The sequence below is a fragment of the Marmota monax genome, unplaced genomic scaffold (assembly GCF_021218885.2).
Source record: "Marmota monax isolate L192 unplaced genomic scaffold, Marmota_monax_Labrador192_F-V1.1 WCK01_AAM20220418_F8-fsc00045, whole genome shotgun sequence".
Lineage (NCBI taxonomy): Eukaryota > Metazoa > Chordata > Mammalia > Rodentia > Sciuridae > Marmota > Marmota monax.
This window is the reverse complement of record NW_026692132.1, coordinates 7,750,547-7,768,331: the sequence shown is the minus strand read 5'-3', so window position 1 is coordinate 7,768,331 and position 17,785 is coordinate 7,750,547. Positions and strand designations below refer to the sequence as shown.

General features: G+C 35.8%; 1 protein-coding gene across 4 annotated transcripts; it reads right to left on the bottom strand.

Moving 5' to 3' along the window:
• Positions 1-4,200: 4,200 nt before the first annotated feature.
• On the bottom strand, positions 4,201-17,461 carry Msantd4 (Myb/SANT DNA binding domain containing 4 with coiled-coils). Of its 4 annotated transcripts, XM_046466471.2 has the most exons (4): positions 17,330-17,426; positions 16,504-16,649; positions 6,651-7,271; positions 4,201-6,426 (listed from the first exon to the last, which is right to left on the bottom strand). In XM_046466471.2, the coding sequence occupies exons 3-4, from the start codon at positions 7,110-7,112 to the stop codon at positions 5,851-5,853; spliced, it is 1,038 nt and encodes a 345-aa protein (XP_046322427.1). In that variant the 5' UTR covers positions 7,113-7,271; positions 16,504-16,649; positions 17,330-17,426; the 3' UTR covers positions 4,201-5,850. The 4 variants fall into 4 exon arrangements, with proteins under 4 accessions (XP_046322427.1, XP_046322423.1, XP_046322429.1 ...); XM_046466467.2 differs by lacking the exon at positions 16,504-16,649 and having other exon boundaries at positions 17,330-17,461; XM_046466473.2 differs by lacking the exons at positions 16,504-16,649; positions 17,330-17,426 and adding an exon at positions 16,874-17,302.
• Between the last annotated feature and the right edge of the window lie 324 nt (positions 17,462-17,785).

The following is a 17,785-nucleotide window of genomic DNA, read 5'->3' as shown; positions in this document are numbered from 1 at the left end:
TGCAACCAAAGTCAAATCCAAACTATTAATGTGAAGGTCAATTTATATAAATGTATATGTATTTTTCCAAGCCTGTTGGTGCATCTAGAGCACACACACACACACACTTGAGTCAAGTATAATTTTTTTGTTTGGCTATTTCAATCAGGTTCAGGTGCACTTCACAAGTCATAAACTGTGACTGCTGGCTTTATGTGATCCTGATTTGTCTCTGCTGACTGCCATGCCTGTGGTCAATTTCCACATCAGGATCTGTTCCCACTGAATCCTGTGCCCCATACAGAGGAACCCAAAAACAAATCAAACCAAAAAATTCAGTTAGTTTAACTGAACCCCTCCCACTACCAACTCTGTGCTTATTCAAATCAGCTTCCTTCTCTAATACAGAGGTTCCCCCAAGCCAAAATGATCATCTTTAAATTCTGTGCCTACATTCCTCTTTTCCTCAGTGGCCACCAGCCAGGCTGTCATGTTTCTAATGTATTATTTCTTATGTTCGGTTCCAAGTTTGAGTATCTATGCCTCTACAGTTCCTTTTACAGATTTTACATTTTATGCCCAATGGAATGAGAGAGATTCTTTAGGGGTGATAAATCTGTAATACCTCCAAGCTGCTTAATTAATTAATTAGGCTTTTCAATAATGTATTTGTCAGGGTTTGTTGTTGTTGTTACCAAAAGACACAACAAGAACAACTTAGAGGAAATGTTTATTTTTGATCAGTTTCAGAGGTTCAGTTTGGTTGGCTGACTCCATTGTTTTGGCCCTAAGATGAGGTAAGCATCTTGGTGGAGGAAAAACTCAGGACATGACAATAAGGAAGCTGAGTTTATATGCTGTCCCTTGTAAGTTGTCCCTACTGACAAGGGACAACATATAAACCCCACAATATTCTTTAGTCACTTACTTCCTTCAGCCACACCCTACCTGCCTATAGTGACCAGCCATCAATCCATTCAAATTATTAACCCATAAAATGTGTTAATCTACTGATTAGGTTAGTTTTCATAATCTAATTATACCACCTCTAAACAATCCAACATTGTCTCACATGTGAGTTTGGGGAGAGGGGTGTCATCCCATTTCCAAACCATAACAATGTTAAAACAAATAACTGGTGAAAATAGAGAGCATGGTTGAGGCTTTGTATTAGAAAATTACACACAGAAAACCTATGAGTTAAAATATGGAGTAAATTTTCCTCTGTATGCTTCCACACCTATGGTAGTGGAGGGTATAAAAACAGTATTTATTTCTGTATGTATTTTATACTGATGTGATCTACCTCTCTTAATTATAGTCAATTATTTTCTAAGTTGCTTATTAATTTTAAACTACATTCTTGTGTATTGTCATCCCAAACATGGTGAGAGTTGGGTAAGGAACTAATACGTATGTAACAGACAAGAACAGTGAGGCTCAGAGACTTGATTGCCTAATACCACCCAGAAAATGAAGCAGAGCTGGGACTAGCCTAAGGTATTTCCTGAGCTCTGCTTCTCTTCCACCACTTTATATCCTGTCAAGTCTCAGGACATCAAAGAAACATATTCTGGGAAATCTGTTCTGAAAGTGTCATGCAGGAGGATTCATCAGAAAAAAACTGTGGAGGCTACTGGAATACAGGCTGAAGATGCCTCCACACTAAAAACACGTGAGCTTGGAGGAGGCTGATCTGAGCAATTACTTGAAGGAAAGAAAGAATTTGAGCAACAATTTGGGAAGAAAGAGGAAGCAAGGGATCTGAAGAAACCTTTAAAATTTCCAAACAACCAGGTACAAATAAATAGCGCCACTGCAGAGCAAAAAGGATTCATTAGAGAAAGAAGCTAATGAATTCAGTTCTGACATCCATAATATATTTGAAAAAACAGCAAAATATAGGGTGAGGTGCTTGTAAAAATTGGATATACAGGTTTATAGTTCAGTTCAAATGTTGGAAATGGAGATTTAAATCTGAATTGATTTTAGAGAACTTCATATTCCAATTTATTTTTAAAAAGATAAATTACAGCATAAAAATAAGTGGTAAATAATAAAGGGTATTTTACTGATGAAAATTATTGAGATTTTCAAAATCTCTCAAAATATTTCACAATTTAAAATTCTATAATTATTGTCATTTCTTAATTTCATCCTAAAGCATTAACAGTATAGTCTCAATGCTTCTATCCTCAGTGGTAAATTAATCTTCTGAGGTTTAAACAACCAATTTGCCTATTTTTTCCCCAAGAGGATATGTTCTTCTCCAGCTGTCTCCCAGCTATACATAGGCTAAATCCCTTTTGAAATGCATTAAGGGAGATTTTCAGAGATACAGTTGACAGATAATCCTCAACTGGATTTTAATTAAGGCACTATGCAAAACACTGCCTGGTGTGTATATAAAAGCATGAACACATGTGAAAGAGAAGTTAAAGGCTGAAAAAGAAAACAGGTTGTTAGGATTCTGAGAGCTTTAGAAGTTAAAACTTCAGATGTGAAATAAGAAAAGGCCCTGAAAAATAAAAAAATTAAAAAATAAGATTATTATTGAAAAAGTATGTTGTTAAAGCAAATGCAGAATAACACGGTAAGAATCATTTTGCATTCAAAACAAAGTATGTTAAGGGCAGAGAAATAGGAAAAGGTAATTATTAACTCACAATAAAATATTCTGGAAGCATTATGATATGCTTTTATACACAGGATAGAAGTGGCAAAGCATGAACAGGTACAAAAGTGAGAGAGAACCAGAATAATATAAAATGGACAAATCTGAAAATGGAAGAAGTGAAGCAGTTCTCTTCAATTACAGAAACTACAGTGTTTAATTGAGAGGAAAAGCCTAAGAGAATGCTCTTTTTCTGCAAATTTATTGTCCCTTCTTTCTTCTAAATCAGCATGATCACAAAAAGGATGGGAAGAAGTTCCTTGTGACCAGGATGGTAATTCAGAGTACTTACCAGGACATTTTTGTCTAGGACAAATGCTAAATGAGACCCAGGGGTCACTGATACAATCAGGAGTATCCCAGGCCAGCCAGAATGGAGGTATGGCAGACTGATTGCAAAAGTGGTCACAATATCTCACCCAGCTCTGTATCCCTATCTTTCAAGGAACTTCACATTTCCTCAATTCAAGAGGTAAACTCCATTCCCACTTCTTAATTCGGGACTATAATTAATTTGGCCAAAAGAACACAACAGGAGTATAATTCAGTGCCCGTTCTGAGACTAGGTCCCTCGATACTTTGAGCACCTCTTGTCTTGGACAAGTACCACCCACATGGAGCCATGCCAAGATAGCCTATCTTGAGGATCAAGTACCATGAGGAGAGCTCAGCCCCAACAAAACTCGGTTCCAATATCCAGTTAACTCCCAGAAATTGAACTCTCAGTTCACCTGCAGCTGACAGGGGAACCCAGTGAAGATCAAAATGGCCCAGCTACATTCACTCCAGTTTTCTCTAAAATCATAAGCAAAACAGCTATTGTTTCTAGCCACCCAATTTTGGTTTCCTGCACAGCAATAGTTAACAAACACTACTTACTCAAGTGTGCTGACCACCTCATAAATGTGGGAATAACATTCTTAACTCTGCCCATTTGCACTGGGCAGAGTTAAGAAACTTGAGGATGTTACATCCAAAATTAATAACTGCCTATATTCATATTCTCCCTAGGAAATTAAAATCTTCTGATCTCAAATCCAATACTAACATAATCTCACACTTAGTCACCATTTTATGGTTTATATACTTGCACACACCATTTTCTTTAAATAAAACAAACTATGGAGCTCTAGCAGATAAGGTAGCATTATACTCATTTTACAAGCAAGGAAATCAAGTGGAAGGGCAAGTTAAATAACGTTCACAATAGCAAATGGCAAAGCTACAGTATGATTACACCTATATATTCACTACTTCTCCTGGGAGATCTTATGCTAAATTTTTGGGTCCGTATTGGCATATAATTTTTAGGCATTTAGTTAATTGAATCTAGGAAGTTTATTTCTTTTCTTATAAAAATGAAGATAACATGACTTAGCTTAAGGGTTGTTTTGAGGGGCAAAGAGATAATTATGTGACACATAGCTCCAAGCCTAGCATGAATGTTAGGCTCTTGCCCCCATTCACCATGATAGGGATCTCTCCCAAGCTTGTTAACCACTACCCATGAGCACTGAGCATCACTTGAAATGATAAACTTTCAGACAAATAGATAGGCAAATTTATTTCTATGGTAGAAGCATTTATTATAGTTATAGAAAAATAACACTATTTCAAATCAGGGTAAGTAAGCAGAAGTATATTTTTCTCTTGCATACCCATACTCAATGTCAACATGATTTCAAGCTGTTCTTAATAAGAAACAAACACAGAATCAAGGTAGTATGCCAATAGAAGAGTATGTATTAAAGCTACATATCAGCCCTGGAAATCAGAAAACACAAAGTGAACTTGTGCAGCCATTTTCAACTTCAGTGTATATCAGCCTCATCTTGACTGTGGAAAAAATACCTTCAGGAAACTGAAGGCAAATTACCAGGTTAAGCAAGCTCTTTGCCTCAGAGCAGCAAAGAGACTAAGGGTACAAACTTTGCTTCTCGCAGAGGGGCAAAGACAAAACATTCTACAATGTAAAAAAAACAAAAACAAAAAACAGTCATTTACTCACTGTGACTTCTATGAGCTTCAGATTCAGGAATAACAGCACTATTCTCACGAATGTTGTACAGGTTAGGTCAAATTTTGTGTTAGTGCTTTCCCCACCAATAACACTCAGCTATTATCATTATTTCATTATTTTAACATCATCATCATTATTTGATACACATGAAATTCTCCCCACTTCCTACTCCCAAACAGTCTTTATTTAAAAGTCAAGCAACCATGTTCTGGGTCCAAGCTCACAGATTGTTTGGTACCACTTTTACACTGGTAACATTTTTACTAGCTTCTATCATTGTCTTACATAACACTTCAGTACTTCATTAAAATGACAATTTTTATATTCAAACTGAGACAACAGATTCAAAGGGGAAAGGGAACCAAAGTTTTCAAGTTGTATGTTGCTTCTAAAGCATCAATAGACGAATGAACTTTGTTTCAAAGTGGCCAATTTTAGACAATCTCTGAGTTCCCTGTCGTTTTCTGAATATCAGGCTATTATAGATGAAAACATGGAGATAAAATACCTATAATCTTCATCACTTCCTATATTCAATATACTACAGTCATGTTTCATAGTTCAAAGTTTTTGGCAATTTAAGTATCTACCTACATAATTTGAGGTTTTTAATATTCTAAAACATTACAGAGGGGCTTAGTTGGGCTAGGATATGGTTTTTTAAACCTGGCATGAATGACATTTTGGGTTTGCAAATTCTTAACTGTGCACCTTATGCATTATAGATGTTCAGCAGGATCCCTGGGCTTTACATATTAGCCGGTGTAGCAACTTGCCATCCCATACCGGTTTTGACAAAAATGTCTCCAGACATTGTCAAATGTCTTCTGGGGGCCAAAATCAGCCCTAGTTTAGAACCACTGGGTTAGAATTTAACAGACATAATTGTAAACTCTGAGTGCACAGATAATACAAGACTCTATATAATATTACTAATGTGAAGAGTCTAGCACAATAATTTCTGCTATTGTGTTTATACTAGGGCACAGAGATTTTTATATAATATACTATTCAAGCATATAATCACCCACACGTATCTATCTTTTTCCTACTGAAAACACTGGCATTAGGTAATTAAAAAAAAAAAAAAAAAAGCTAATCCAGAAATCACCTTTATATCACCTGGTATGAGAAAAACCTAGTCTACTAACAGTCACTAAATGGCCACCTAAAGAAATCACTGCAAGTGTCCTTCCTTCTGAATTCTAAGTCTCTCTTTCTCCACTTGTAGGCGTTCCTTTTCAATCTGTAGCTTCTCAGATTCAAACTTCAAAAACTGCAGCCTATCTTTTTCCAGCTGCAAGCGTTCTCGCTCAAGTTTTAACTTCTCTGTTTCTATGTCCTGTGGCTGAAGCATGGACTTTTCTCCTTGGCCAAGTTCATTTTCCAGAGATGGTTTCTCAGAATTGACTATCTGTAACCTCAATTTCTCTCTCTCAATCTGCAGCCGCTCCTTCTCTAGCTGCAGCCGCTCATGCTCCATGTCTAAATGGCGCAACCTCTCCTTCTCTATCTGTAGGCGCTCCTTTTCCACCTGCAGCCTTTCCGCCTCAATATCTAGTCGCCGCTTTTCCAACTCTAGTTTCTGTTTCTCTATGTTTACAAGCAAGTGGGGCTCATCATATGCAGACCTGGATGGTGTTGAGTTAAGGGTGAAAAACTCATCAATGTGGGGGAAGTCAGGAAGTTCATTTTCCCTCCTGGAATCTGGTATGACAGATGACAGCATTTCCTCCTCCTCCTCAATCTCAAACTGAGAAAAGAGAAAATCATTTTCAATGTTATTTCTACTTCATAGTTGCCAATTTGTTCAAATTGCTCTTAAAAGACCTTCTGTATTGTTTAAACACATAAAACCATTTAATTTGAATTGTGAAAACCTTTTACATTGAATTGCCAGATATTACTGAAACAATCAAGAATTATATATTTATACATACACACACACAGGCATAAAATGTCACAGCTAATACTTACTTCAGGACTCTGGGGGTCCCTTTCTTCTTCTTCCACTTTGACCTCGGTTAAGGATCCACCTGCATCCCTGAAATCTGCCACATTTTGCCAATCAAAATTTGGATCATTTCGGAATCCAATCTTTTCATCTATCTCTTCAGTAAGAGAGTCATCTAAATCAGATGTGGGAAGTGGAAACCCCGATCCAACCAGCTTAATGTTCGCTTTCATCCTCTTTCTCTTCATAAGTGCTCGCCAGTCAAGGTACCTTCTTTTCACTTCTGTCCCTGTCCTCTGTTCTCCTTCTCCTACAGCATTCACACACTGTGCTATCTCCTCCCAAGCCATTCGCTTCATCACGTTTATTGTTGTATTGAGCTGCTTGGAAAAGATGACTTCTTTCCTTTTGGTAATTTCTTTCAAAAGGGTCTGAGTTTCTTGAACACTAAAATTGCTTTTCCTTTTTCTTTTTAACTGCTTCATTTTTTTTTCTAATTAAATGGAGTTTTTACAGAAAATGTGAAAAGAACTTGAAGAGTGCTGCAAAGCACATGAATCAAGGACAAACCCTTGTTGGCAACTTAGTTTAAATCACTCAATTTTCTACTCATCTAGTAGTAGAGGCAGGCTGGATAATAATTCCTAAAGGGAAAAAGAAAAGTAAAATCAATCAATCAAACTTCAACTTCTGTTAACCCCAATAAGCCACATTAATTTAAAAAGAAACAAAAACCTACAACATTCTATGGCTTAAAATTGCCTACTTCTCTGTCTTTGCCAATACTACCATGATCCCAGCTGCCATCTTCTCACCTGGAATGCTACAATGGCTGCTCACCAGCTGCACTCTTGACCCACTTCCTACTGTTCTAGCTCCTTCTCTCTTTAAATCAACCTGTAGTCTCCAACTACACAGGACTTTTCAGTCATCTATTCCTTTCAAGTTCTTTCCCTGCTTCAAAGCCTTTGTCAACACACTGTTCCCTCTGCCTAGAAAATGGACTGCTTCCTTCTTGGCCTACTCAATTCCTCATGCTTCAGCCCCCAAATTAAACATGTTTTCATTGAAGCTTTTCTTGGTAAGTCAAACAGCATAAAGTCTATTCTACTTTTGTTTAACTTTTGTACTTTTGCTAAAATATGGCTCAGAGACTCTCTTTCCCACTTCATAAGTTTGAGGACAAAGATATTTCTGCTCACCATCACTTTCTCAGGCCTTAGTTTCTGGCATGTGGCAAGCACAACACAAATATACACTGAATGAATAAGATGATCTGTTAAAAGGGCCATTTGGAATACTGAAAATAGGAAAACTGAAAGTCTAAGCTGTAAAATGAATAAAACTCAGAAACTGGTTTGAGACAATGTCTGTTCAAAAAAATAAGAATTATCCACATTTTACCACTTCAACAATTAAAACTCACTTTTAGAATCTGTAAACTGAGAATAAAATTTCCTTAATGAAAACATAAGGATACAACAAATTAAAGGGGTAATGTAAAAATGGTAAAGATTTTTCCTCAGCCATCCCACCTATTAATCAGAAAAGAACAACATTGTTGATTAAAAGAAAAACCAAAAATTTAAATTTCTAAATCTTTGGGGATCTAGGGTACAATTCTTAGTTTACCACTCTAATTCTGTCCCTCAATGCATACTATGACGTACCCATTCCCTCAACCCACCCCCAACATCTAACATGAAATAAAACCAGGTTGAATGGTATATTTATTTTCTTCGGAGAATTTCTCAGCAATACTTTATAACATTCTGGCCACTTTTTATTGTAGAGTTTAAACATTGTGATTTAGCAAGTAACTAGGTATACTTTCAGTCTCTGTGAAATAATTTTTAAAATAGTCATGTGGCAAAATTTCAATATAAATTCTGAAGGAAAAAGAATCCTCATTCAAGCACTTAAGATCTAAAACAGAATGTTTCTCCAATTTCCAGATGACGTTTATGCTATAGTATCATCCAAGAGAGTATCTGAAACTTCTGAAAAAGGTCAACTTTTCTAGCCCCACATTAGACTAACTGAATGTGGAACGCTAGGGGTAGGACCCAGCAAATGTGTTTTAATAAGCCCTCTAGAAGACTGCAATACATGCTGAAGTTTGAGAATCTCTGAACAAGACCTATATATCAATCAGTAAAATGGGTGTTTCACACATCTGGCTCTCTTGCCTACCTTGATTCCAAGTCTGATATAAGAGTAATTGGTTGGTGGAATGAATATAAAGTATATCAAAATCCTCATTGTAATGGACCTAGGAAATGTTTTTCTGCTATCCAGACTTTGCATTGTGGGAAGGTACATTAAGAAGATTGGGACAGATATTCAGACTTGAGTCAGGAATTCACTTTTTTTCCTAGAGGCAGAAAATGAAACCATCTACTAAAAAGGTTCAAGTGCCTTGTATAATGTAGCACATACTGCTTTATAAATATTGGTTTAACTGAAAAAAAAAAAGAGAGGAATAAAGGTTAGAAAATCTCTTATTTGAGTTTTAAAAGTATGTAAAGGAAAACAATGACTGAAAGAACAAGCAATACTTATAAAACTATATTTCTGACTTCAAATTCACTCAACGAATACTGCCATAGAATACAGCCTACATAATGAGAGGATGGAATGAGATTGCTAAAGACCTTTCCAACTCTCTCACTGCCTGACTATAAACCTTTCCTGACATTATGAAGAAAAAATACCAAATACTCATAAAGTTCCAAATCCTGTCATTTAGTCCCCACCACAGCACTGTATTAAAGATACCAGTTATTTCTATTTTTAAAACAAAATTGAAAGGTTAATTTGCACACAGCTACTTAAATGACAGGATTTATATCCGAGTTCTCTGTGTCACATCTACTTCAACTTAATTATCAGCTTGTGACAGCTAAATCAGAAATGTGTTGCTGATGAATTTTGAGATACCACTTAGCAGATTTTCAAAAGGAACAGATTCCTATCTATGTGGAATGTCCAGATAAATTCCATATATAAGCAGAAAAACTCCAAACTTCAACCAGTTACGTTTTCCCTGTCATGTATTAAAGTAAATAAAAATGGAGAGAAGGCCTGAAGAATCCCTGAACAAAGTAATCAGTTAGATCTCCTAAGTGACCTTCCTTTGATTTGCAAATATAAGTGAAATACTTGGGCTACTTCTTGTAAATGCCACATTAAAAACAAAAAACAAAACAACAACAAAAAAAAAAAAACTAAGGCCAACCAATCAGAAGCAGCCAACTTATGGTTATAGAATGATGGAGGCAACCATATAAATGTAATGAATCAAATATTTTCATTGCTTTACTTCCATGTTCATTCTATAAAAGCCTTCTCCTGGCACTTCCTCTGCAGAATCACTGAAACACTCCTAGTTTGGAGCTGCCCAATTTATAAACCACTGTTTCCTCAAATAAACTTTAAAAAATTTTATTATATCTCAGTTTACCTTTTAACCTGGTTTTTCTCAAACACTTTCATGACTACCAGTTTTAAATTTTTATTGATGTGAAAAATATTTCTCTACTAATTCATAATGGAAATAGTACCTTCTACTAAAGCAAAAATAAACAAATAAGGTTAAATTTTAAAAATACACAAAAATCTTTTCTTTTACTGTTTGAATACTCTTTTACAGTTAAAAGTGGTTGCTAATTCTTCATTCTTAAACTTTACCAAGACAGCATTTATTTCCATTTCATCAAACTTTTATTCATATTTTATCTTTTCTAGTTTCCGGTAATCTTTGTTCCACAGGCTTTGTGTGTATCCAGAAAAATCACCAAATATATGCCAAACACCCTATCTTTTTGTTTCTACTCACTCATGTGAAATAATCATTTCCTGAATGGCCACTTGCTGTTGAAATAGAGGTCAGAGAGAATGAAAAATTCTAAACAGCAGAAAATGTACTCTCAAAAAAATCAACTGTCAATTCCACAAACACAAAAAAGAGCAAAGTATATAAAAACAAAAACAGGACTGCAAGCAAACTATGTCTGAAACAGAATTTCTCAAAGACATTTACTGATAAATTAAAATCCATTAAATTGGAATATAATCAGTGACAGCATGCTTAATATTATTCTACGTATATGCTAGCCTTTCAGTCAAATCTAAGCCTTTTGTCAAAAGAATATAAGAAAATATACTAATAAATTAAAACATCATTAAAAAAGACAGTATGTATAGTTGTTATAAACACAAATTCTGGAGTCAGAATCCAGGGATTAGATTTAGATCTACCACTTCTTAGGTGGGGGGCCTTTAAGCTCTTTGTATGCAATTTTATTTGGAAAATAATGATGATAATGTTGTTTCAGAGACAATACAAGCAAAAAAAAAAAGATTTAGTAAAATATGGAGAACAGTTACTGGCATATTAAGCACTATTAAAAGCTTTTAAACTTTATTACATCAAAGACAAAATGAAACAGAGGTCACAATATTGGTATTGTTCCAGGTAAGCTGAATGGGAGGTCTATGGTTCTTTATTAATATGCTTTATAATATATATATGTGATATTATGGAGCCTACTCATGAAAGCTCACAAATGCCAAATGTGTACATCTCAACTCTATTTTCACAGGTGTCATGCTGGGAGCTAAAAATCAGCCAAAATATCAGTTTTAGAACACTATGGCTACAATATTTGCACATATCAAATAATATCCACCAATAAGATGAAAGAAATGGAAATGGTATGTTTTAACATTAGATCCCAAGCAAATTTAGTGAACATTTTAGAAAATAGTTTTAGAGAATCATATTTAACTAGCACTCAGGCCTAAAAAGCCTAACATTCCTTTTTCAATTTAAGCTATCTAATAGGATGGGTAAGTATTCAGCTTTCCTCTAGAGGAGACTGAAAATGCTCATGAGGTACCATGTTTATAGTGCACAATAAAAGAAATGAAGCAAACTGACATACATCACTAACCCAGCCTCAGTTTGCTGCTTCTTGGTACACTAAGTTGAAAGATAACTCAAAGGAATTACTGAAGTCAAACTTGGCCTTTTCCTTTTTTCATCATTTGTCCCACCACTGAGGACCTGGAAGAGGGTAGTCTACCTGCTCCAAAGACAGTATCTTCAATACATGGTAGTATGCCTAACAATTAGGAGGATGTAAAAAATATAAAATTAAAAGAACGTGCTCAGCAGATGGGAAAAGAAAAAAAAAAAAACAGAAAATAAATGAAAGAAGGTAAGAAAGAAAAACTGAAATTTCCACGGGTACAAAAAGCATAATATTAAGGGAAGAAGGCAATCTAAGTCAATATAGGCAAGAATCAGTTAGTGAAGACATTAGGTACTAAACTACTCACCTCATAACCATGCCAAAGAATTTAACAGTTAATAGGCTAAAAAAATTCTGAAATTTTTTTTCAGCAAACAGACTACCTCGCTTCCTAGGGGTATCTACTGAGTATAAGCAGGTTATAAAAGACATTTTGAAAAATGGGATCAGAGGTTAGATGTCCTAAAAATAGAACAGAGAGCTAAAGTGACATCCAATTCCATATTAAATTATCTAAAATGTGGTAAGAAGAATGACTTTTTGTTTCTAAAAGATACAGACTGTTTCAGAGCATTTAAATAGTTTCTTGAACTATTACATTTTTAAAGTAAAAGTAAAAACATTCATCAGTAGGGTACTGCATGAATAAACCAAATACTATGTTGCATGATGAACTATATGCACCATGTCATATTATTATAGACACAGCATTAGTGTATCGTCATCCCTGTATGGATACTATAGTTAATACAAGTCAACAAAAGTGGGAAAGGAAATGTATATATACATGTTCATTTGTGCACATATTCACAGAGGCAAAACATGCTGTGCTAGACACAGAACATGCTGTGCTAGACAGCAAGCTCACCAACTCTGTCCACCACCATTACTGGCTCTAAGGATCATGTGTATAAGTCATCACTGCTTTAACCATGTGACTGTTTGTTAGCCCATGGCATATTTTACTATGAGGAGATTAAAATTATGTTAAAAATCTACTTATGAGGGATTTTTATTATAGAAAATTAGATATTTTAAGTCTCACAAATATATATCTTACAAATTTATTGATACAAAAAGTAAAAATATGCATATATGTTTAAAAAATCTAAGTAATGGTACAAAATGAAGTTAAAGTCTCCCTACCAGCAATGTAACTAATAATTTCTTAAGATTCTTTCCAGAAAAATCATATATGTTTATAATAGCATGTGATACTGTTGGTCCTAGGACTACAACTTAACTAAGTTAAGAGCTAAGTTTGCACTTAAGAGCTAAGTTTGCTTACCTTGCTCCTCCTCTCTTTATAGTAACCAATAAAATATGTGAGCCATGCATATAATTTAAAATTTCCTAGTAGCTACAGTAAAAATAAAACAAAGAGGTACAATTGATTTTAACAAATTTTATTTAACACCATATATTCAATATATTATCATTGTATTATGTAATCAATACAAAATTACTGAGTAATATTTCCATTTCCATTCTTGTTTTTTCACTGTTTCTAAAATCCAGTATGAATTTAATAGTTACAGGTACAACTTACTTTGTACTAGCCACATCCATTTACCTAGTAGCAAATGGGCACATGCCCGCGCACACACACACACACACACACACATACACACACAATCAATCACCTAAGGAGTTTTTCAAAGTATCTATGACCAATCCCCATCTCTGACCATATAAAACAATTTTTTGCAATAGAGGCAGGCATTAAGAATTTAAAGAGATCTCTAGGTAATATTCATTGGCAGACAAAACTGAGAACAATCCTGCTTAGACAATCAGTGTTAAAAACCTACTTGTTCAAACATATACAGAAAAGCAAGGAGTACAAATGCTATTACTGCTAAGAAATTTCTTTTCAGAGATCATTGAGGAAAAACTCACCTACCACAAAAGACTTACAAGGTAGAAAAAGTCAGTTTATTTGAGGGGTGGGGGGAATGACTGACATAATGTTATGTCAGAAGCCAGAAGAATGCCTCCGAATCATAAGAACCAATTCACACCTCTATTTATTGGAAACACTTCAACCAATACAGGTAAGTCAATTTAGACTTAAGAAACAGACTACTCTTCTGAGAATAAAGCATTCTTATAAGAAGAATGTCTTTAGACACCCATATCTTTATTAGAAAATATTATGACTAACTTAAGAATATAAATCTGAAATATCCATTATCAGACTGAATAATTAAGAAATACTGCTTCATTTATCAAATATGTAGAGTCCCTAAAAGCCTTTCAAAGGCTTTCTACTGCACTTAAGAGCTAAGTTTGCTTACCTTGCTCCTCCTCTCTTCCTGTTATAAACTCATTATGGAGTCTTACCAACATACTATCATATTTACCTTTTCCAATTTTAACCATCACCCTAATACCAACCCCCAACCCACTTTCTCCAACAAACGTGTAGGCACAGTCCACATGAAATCAGTGCCAGTTATAATATTCCTCTAAATTCTAGAACTGTGTTGTCCAATAGAAATTATAAGAGCTATATATAAATTTAAATCCTCTAGTAACCACATTAAAAAAGTAAAGAGAAACATGTAAAAATGAATTCTATTTTATTTAACGCAATATATCCTAAATGTTATCCTTTCAACATGTAATCAATTTAAGAAATTACTGAGGTATTTTACATACTTTTTAAATGCCAGTCAGTATTTTATACTTCACTTTTTTAATCTAGCCATATTTCAAGTACTCAACAACAACGTGTGGATACTGACTACTACACTGGACACCACAGCTCTGTCATGATCCCTATTTATTTGAGGACTATCACAGTTGTGTTCTCTAGCCCATCTCCCCAACTCCCATGGTGTCTGCCCTTTTGTCTAGCAAATGTCTACTCATCCTTTAGAACTCAATTTAAATGTCTCCTGTTCTAGAGCACTTTTCTGTTCTCATTCACATAAGTCCAATGTTCTTGCCATATACTTCTACTATCAGACTATACTACAGTCACTTATTTTACATTAAAGGCAACAGGAAATCAAAGCTAAATATATTACTCCGGTTGTCAAATAATTTACAATCTAGTGAAATTAGTAAAACATAGATGCATAATGAAATGCACATAAAAAATTATAATGAATCTGGCAAAGTGAAGGTCATGAATAGACTACATAGGCTTATATGCCAATTCCACCACTTAATAGCTCTGTGACAAGCAAAGTAACCTTTTGTACTTGTTTCCTCATCTATAAATGGAAATAATAATAAGACTCATGATGTTTTAAGATTTAAAAGAGAAAATGCAATAGTAGGGGATAGGAAAGGTAGCAGAATACAACAGTCACTAATATGCCATTTTGTAAAAATGTGAATGTGTAACCGATGTGATTCTGCAATTTGTATTTGGGGTAAAAATGGGAGTTCATAACCCACTTGAGTCAAATGTATGAAAGATGACATGTCATGAGCTTTGTAATGTTTTGAACAACCAATAAAAAAAATAAAAGAGAAAATGCAATTAAGAAGTTTATAATGACAAAGATATAGTAAGCCCACAAGAAATATGTACTATCATTACCTCTTAGTACAGTAACTGGACATAGTAAGCAACTGTTTCTTTACTGAAGATTAATGCTAATATATGAAGAGTACAATAAAGAAGTACTAACAAAATACCCTGAATATCCAGAAGGAGAAATCTTCAATGGGATCAAAAAGGGTTTTGAGAAGGAATTAGCTTTTGATGTGGGTCTTATACATGAATAGACTAATGAGGGACATGAAAAAAGGTGAAGGTATCAGGAATTAAAGCTAAGAAACTAGGTCGGGGCCAAATATCAGCTAATCTTTAATGTTGGTTTAATAACACCCTGAACTTTGATCAGAAAATGTACTGAACAAGACAAATATAACTATGAAAGTTCACATTTTTTTGAAATTCAGGGTTACCTTTTATATGGAGGCACTATTACTATAATACTATACAAACTATAAGAACAAATATATGATAAACAACGACTGAAATTGTCAAGAGAATCTTAATTTATGCAGATAACCACCATCAGGTTTTATTGCTCTTAGAATCTGAGATCATTTCATCAATTTGGTATAAATTTATTGGAACAGCAGAAATAGCAGTGCTTTTACCACCAAGTCAATATATTTTTTGACAACAGTCATTGTCAAAATTTGACAACAGTTGTTGCCATTTTCATATTTTTCCCAAGAATTTCTATCTCCATACTTCTAGCTTCTAATGTGGTGCCCCTTCAGGGACAGTAAGTACTTCTTAGTACTACTTAGTGCGCTAAGTACTTCTTTCAAATGTTGTAGTACCGCTAACGCTGCAAAGCCATGAGTGATCTATGCTGAGCTAATGAACTATTTCATCAAAACCAATATTGGAACACATCTTAGACTTCCTGACAGTCTTGGCTTATTGTGTGAAAACAAACCTTTGCATGAAAGCTTGACATTTTCTAAGTTAAAAAAAAAAAAAAGTGCCAGCCTCAGTGCATATTGTGTTGTTAAAATTTGCTAACACACATAAAGGCTATGTTTTCAGGAATGGATATCTTTCTGTCTTCTTTATATTTTGGAAGCTTGGGTTTTCTGCCATCAAAAAATATATATATTTATTAAGTTCCTACTATGTGTTAGACACCGAATATAACATCCCATAAAATGCCATCCCATTTTTAATTGATTGCCATCCCCATCTTCAGAGGAGGGAATTCAATAGTTGGAATCTTTAAAACTTATAGACCTGTAATGTACAATCACAGAGAACAGTCATTTTCCTGAAATCCCATCTCACAATCATTCTTTACTGTCAGGAAATAGGAATAATATGCAGTTCACTTACGTAATCCTCATGCAGATGACGCACCACCAAAACAATATTATAACACGCAATTTTTAACAAGGACTAACAATTGAGAATGAAGTTCCGTTCCTATATTGCATGATAAGACATAATTAAGAGGTCTGAGAAAAATCAGGCAGTAAAATCTGCGTTAAAAAAAAATGAAAGGGTAAATTCATTAAGCAATTGGAGAAGAAAAGTATCATACACCTACAAAACTTCCCTCAATGTCCACCCCAATCCTCTTTAAAGTATGATTCCTGCCCCCCAATGTTCTTATAGGAAATTAACTTCCCTGCCGAATAGTATGTTCTTCTTTAAAACTTGTAGGTAAACGAGTTTAGAAAAGAGTCACCAAAGTATCATTCACCTGCTCCAAGCTGCCGCCTCCTGCGGGACTGCTCAGTAAACACCCCCTATGAAGAAACCAGGAGGACAGGATTCCCGCGAGGCCACCCAGGAACAGGGGGCGCGCACCTGACTCAGCCACATGATGCGGCTGCACCTGGTGAGAGCCAGGGCAACTTGGAAAAGGATTCCTTTCTCCGAATATTTAATGGGAGTCCCGATTTGGGTGTTCAGAAACTTCCGCAGCCTTGTTTCAGGGGTTTGGGCCCTTCTAACCCTCTCCCATCAGGGACAGCCGCGCTAGGTACTTCTTTCAAATGTTGTAGTCCCGCTAACGCTGCAAAGCCAGGGTCAGAGGCTGGTAGCGGCGAGACGCAACCTGCCGCTGACCCCGCCGGGACCCTCCCCCCATGCGAGGACACCCACTGTCCGTAGAGCCTGTCACCCTCGCTGTCTCCTCCCGCACCGTACTGCTCACCTGCGACCCTGGCAGCACCTCCACAAGATCGCCTCTAAGGGTGGTAAAAAAGGGACGCTTCATTAATTCCCCGCCCACCAACTTCTCACTCCCTCCATTGGCTGGAGTACATGCCGCTCATTAGATGCGGCTCATCCATTGGTCCGAAGGGCACTACCATTCTGGGCGAGAGCCCGCCTCAGGCCAGGCCTCACAATGGGAATCGAATCCCAAACCGGTTCCGGGTTAGTGCCCTGGAATCCGCCCCTTTGTGAGTCGCCTCCCGTTCTGCGCTCAGTCTTTGGTGCTTGTCTCTGTCAGTCAAGTGGCCTCTAGGAAAGGATTGGTCCCTAGCGATCAGCTTGCCGCGCTGTTCCACCTGATTGGAGAATTGGCCGCTCCATCTCCAAACTCTACTCCTGTCCTTCACCCTCGACCGACTGTTAAAAGGGCAGAGAAGAATTGACATTCTTGAAT

Coding starts and splice junctions, on each gene's coding strand:
- Msantd4 (XM_046466467.2), bottom strand. CDS start 7,112: ATGAAGCAGTTAAAAAGAAAAAGGAAAAGCAATTTTAGTGTTCAAGAA. Junction 6,427..6,650: donor GGGACCCCCAGAGTCCTGAA/GTAAGTATTAGC, acceptor CTCTTTTCTCAG/TTTGAGATTGAGGAGGAGGA.